This window comes from Humulus lupulus, chromosome 1 (assembly GCF_963169125.1).
Source record: "Humulus lupulus chromosome 1, drHumLupu1.1, whole genome shotgun sequence".
Classification (NCBI taxonomy): domain Eukaryota; kingdom Viridiplantae; phylum Streptophyta; class Magnoliopsida; order Rosales; family Cannabaceae; genus Humulus; species Humulus lupulus.
Window position 1 is genome coordinate 7,884,358 of NC_084793.1, and position 4,415 is coordinate 7,888,772.

At 30.1% G+C, this 4,415-nt stretch overlaps 1 protein-coding gene across 1 annotated transcript; it reads right to left on the minus strand.

Moving 5' to 3' along the window:
* Positions 1-2,632: 2,632 nt before the first annotated feature.
* LOC133800134 (sterol 3-beta-glucosyltransferase UGT80A2-like) lies at positions 2,633-4,045 on the minus strand. The gene is made up of 4 exons (XM_062238279.1): positions 3,981-4,045; positions 3,078-3,141; positions 2,861-2,918; positions 2,633-2,749 (listed from the first exon to the last, which is right to left on the minus strand). Exons 1-4 carry the CDS (start codon positions 4,036-4,038, stop codon positions 2,648-2,650), a joined length of 282 nt encoding a protein of 93 aa, XP_062094263.1. The 5' UTR covers positions 4,039-4,045; the 3' UTR covers positions 2,633-2,647.
* Positions 4,046-4,415: the final 370 nt, after the last annotated feature.

Sequence of the window (4,415 nt, forward strand, 5' to 3'; positions counted from 1 at the left end):
ATACTATTCGTTTAGGTAAAAAAAATATAAGTTTACATCACCCATTGGAAGACTATTTAACCATTTTTTCTCAGAATACTCTTAGCAATACCCTTTATTAATTTAATACCAAAATAATAATAATAATAATAAGGGATATTTGTGGCATAAGTACCCAATGTTTGGGTTTTGTACGCGGTATAGACCCAATGTTTATTTTTAGTGGCAAAAGTACCCAAAGTCAGTAAAACTATAATTCCGTCAGCCTCATCCGTTAGGTTCCGTTTCGTGATGACTAGACCAACACGTGTCACTTCGTGATTGGTCCAACTCAATAATTTTTTTAAAATAATTATGATTTGGACCAATAAAAATGTGACACGTGTCTGCCAAATGGAGGAGACTGACAGAATTACAGTTTTACTGACTTTGGGTACTTTTGCCACTACAAATAAACATTGAGTCTATGTTGCGTACAAAACTCAAACATTAGGTACTTATGCCGCAATTATCCCTAATAATAATAATACATGTAGTTTCCAACCTTACATCAGTAAATATATCGTTGAAGTCTTCAAACTAATTTTGTAAACTTTGGATCCTCAAACTTATAATTTTGTTCCACTTCAGTCCCCAAATAACATTTTCCATACAATAATAGTTAATAGTAGAGACTTGAGTAATACACATGAGAAAAGATGGAGACTTGAGTATTGTTTACATAAATATACATTATTTATTATTTAATAAACTTCTTTTATTTTCCAAAAATAGAAATAAAAAAAGGTATCATTCAACAAGTTTTGGTCTAGATTCATTTAACAAGGCTACTTTCCCATGACAAACCAAACAATTAGAAAAGCTCCAATCTAATCCTTCTTATATCAATGAAAATGGATGAATATTAATGATAATGATAATAGGATTATGAATGAAATGATAAAATTTAATATGAGTATAAAAAAAAATTAATTTATTTTATTGTGCATTAGAATGTCCATTCATCCAGCTTTTATAAAAAATGGTCATGCTACCAAAATAGTAGAAAAATCATTAATGGCGTTCTAATACCCTAAATTGCAAAAAAAAAAAATCATTCCATTCTTCCCATTGAAAAAAACTCAACTCTAAATTTCATCATAATCTTTTCTCATTTCCACACTTTAGCTAATAAGTGCATGAGCTGGTTAAAAATAAATGGGAACTTTAAAAAATACCTAAGATTATATAAAAATAAAAAGTACTAAAAATATGGTATCTTAAAAAAATTACAGAGTGACATAATCGTAAATACGAAATTTTTTAAACAAAGTTTTCAAAATTGTAATAATACACTTTTTTTTAACAAAAGTTTATAAATTTGTTATCAAAGTTTACAAAATTATAACTATATGTCACAATTTTGGAAACAATATTTACAGACTGTTACAAACTATTATTCATATTTTTGTAATTTTTGTAAAATTTTGCATTTTTTAAATTTTTGTTTAGAATTTAAGTGTATAAATTTTCCAAAATAAATTATTAAAATAAAAATAATACTTATTTACTCAAGCCCTAGTTGAAACAACATAGTCATAGACCTGCACACCATAGAAATACTATATATCATTAAGGTTGTCTTTTGTTCTCATACAAGCAAACACTACAAGAAAATGGGGTCTTTACCTATCAATTGTAAGTGTAGGTAAAACTAGCCTAATGGTGGGTAATATGGTTTACCTACCAATATTGAATTGGTAGAGATTGGTAGGTAAAAGTTAGTGGGGAAAGAGTCTTTACCTACACTTATTAACACTGGTAGGTAAAAGAATCAGTGGACCCCACTAAGTTATAAATCAATTGATGAGTCATCAGATGACGTGTTTGATGACATGGCATCCTACGTGTATGCTGACATGATTTTTGTAGTTTTACGTGTCTGATGACGTGGCATCATACGTGGCGTCCTACGTGTCATCATACGTGGCATCCTACGTGGCATCATATGTGGCATCATACGTGGTATCATTTTATTAGCCCACATAGCATTATTTTATTGGTTTGTTACACAATTTATATTTTGTTCAAATTTAATGGTTATGTGTAGGTAAAAGATAATAACAGTTATTTGTAAATGTTCTATATTAGAAATAAACTAGAAAAAAACCATTCAATAATAAAATGTTTAATGCTAAAATTCTTTATAATGTTCAATACTAAAATAAGTCATAAAGTTATAATTTTAAGGTTACCCCTACCAAAATAAAAAAATAACTTCATAAAGCTCATTCCTTAGTAAATTAATGTAAATAAACTAAGAATCATCTTGTGACTCCCGAACTGAAATAGATGGCGACTCTCTTAAATTTGCATCTGAAGCTTGGTCTGTTAGAGGTGGTGGAGGCGGTGCCATCAAATTGTTATGACGAAGTATATCCACAACTACACTAAGTTGTTCGTTAGTAGCATTAAGGCGGGAAGTTGTATCATTAAGTCGTTCAAGTAACTCTTCATAAGTTGGTTGATTACCCACAATATTTTCACGATGTGAAGTAGAAGTTGTGACACTAGGAGATCTCCCCCACCCTTGCAAGTATACCGAATCACGTCCAAGTACACGCTCCATAATCTCTTTATCAGACAATTCTTCTGGAGGATGTTGACCCCTTAACTCTATCATTTTATCCTAATATGTGACAGGACGAAGTTTTAGCTTCTTTTTGCGAACATCATTAATCATGTCCCGTATTCCCAGCCAAATCAAAGAGTCCACAATTTGATAGGACAGCTAGATATTGTGAGCATAAAAAACATTAGAAGATACAACATATCTTGGAAGAAAAAATGCAATAGAATGGCAGCTATCATAAATGTCTAATTATAATAATCAAAGACTCACTCTATATCCAGCTTGTTGCTTGGCACGGGACAAAGGATGCGAGAATTCACTAGTTGGCCTGATGGGAATAGATAACAAAAATAGTACAGATTATAATCTATTAACTATATAAAGAGTGACCAGATTGAACCCAAAAATGGACTCTTAAAAAATCTTTATCCACAACAGTAAAAACAATACAAACTTTATAGGATTCCATTACTGAAATAAGACTTACGTCCAGGGCATTGTGAAAAATATATGAATCGGTACTTTTAGTGCTTCTGCCACATGTGTATGCCCTAAAGAAGCATTTATTAAACATAAGTATTTTGAGAAACATAAACAAAGAAATCTAAAATGGCTCCTTATCGGAACAACATAAATTACTAATATATAGAAAACTAATGACAGAATAAACTTGTAAATCAGCAAACAACACAACGTAGAGGTTTAATTTAACCAGTTCACAAGTATCTAAATATGGTTTCTTTTGTTCTGATCAATTATGAAGTATCTCATTTTACTCGAAGAAGGCATTATTGTGATTTTCACCAAAATATTCAATTATAACCTCCTCCCATCTAGCATATTTATAAATCTTAACAAAATTGGCAATAAAGATGGACACCTAACAGAACAATACGTATTATATTTTGTGCTTTTTTTAAAAGAGGTCATGAACTGGATAGAGACTTACAAAACCATTTCATAACAGTTCCATTTCAATCATATCATAACATTATTTAAACAGTTGAAACAATACAAACTTTATTTTTTCATAAACTAAGTTTGTATTGTTCTGACTGTTGTGGATCTGTTATATTGTCATGATAGCATACTAAGCAATAGAAAGTTCCTCAATAGCTTTACTAAATACAAGTCCTGTCCAGACAGCTTGATTTTTTTGGTTTATAATGCCCATCCTATTTCTTATTCACAAAATTCATTTCTAATATAGACATGCTTCCAAGTTCCCCTCTCTTCCCCCAAAAAAATCTGCTTAACTTCAAGATCACAATTGAAATATAAATCCTTATGGAAAAAGATGTTTTTAAAAAAACAATTCCTCGATAGAAATGTTTTTATATAAATACATTTACATGTGAAGAAAAAAAACCCTTAAATAAGAAGAGCTTACCATAGGCTGGGGGGTTTGCAATGATTGCATCTGCTTTAAACGGAATACCAGAATCCATATCAGGTTCTTTAAATGTGTTATAATCATTATTGATTTGTGCAACAATTTTTAAAAAATCTCTAGATAGTGCAATTATAACATGAAAAGTGATTAGTAGAATGGAAAGAGTTAGCAAAGCTTAAGCCAATTCTAAGGCAATTCTAAGCCAATTCTAAGTTCAATAATGTGTCAAATTAAATTATTTTCTTAGGCTTATTTTTCACTACAAGAAAAATACTTTATTTCAGATAGTAAAAAACCATCTAAATTGGGTTATCATCAATATCAAAATACCAATAACACTTTTAATGAAAAGTTGATTAAAAGTGCTTTGAAATTCATCGAATTTGTTGATGTTGACGCCGTTTTTCATCAACTTAAAATGTAGAGCACGTA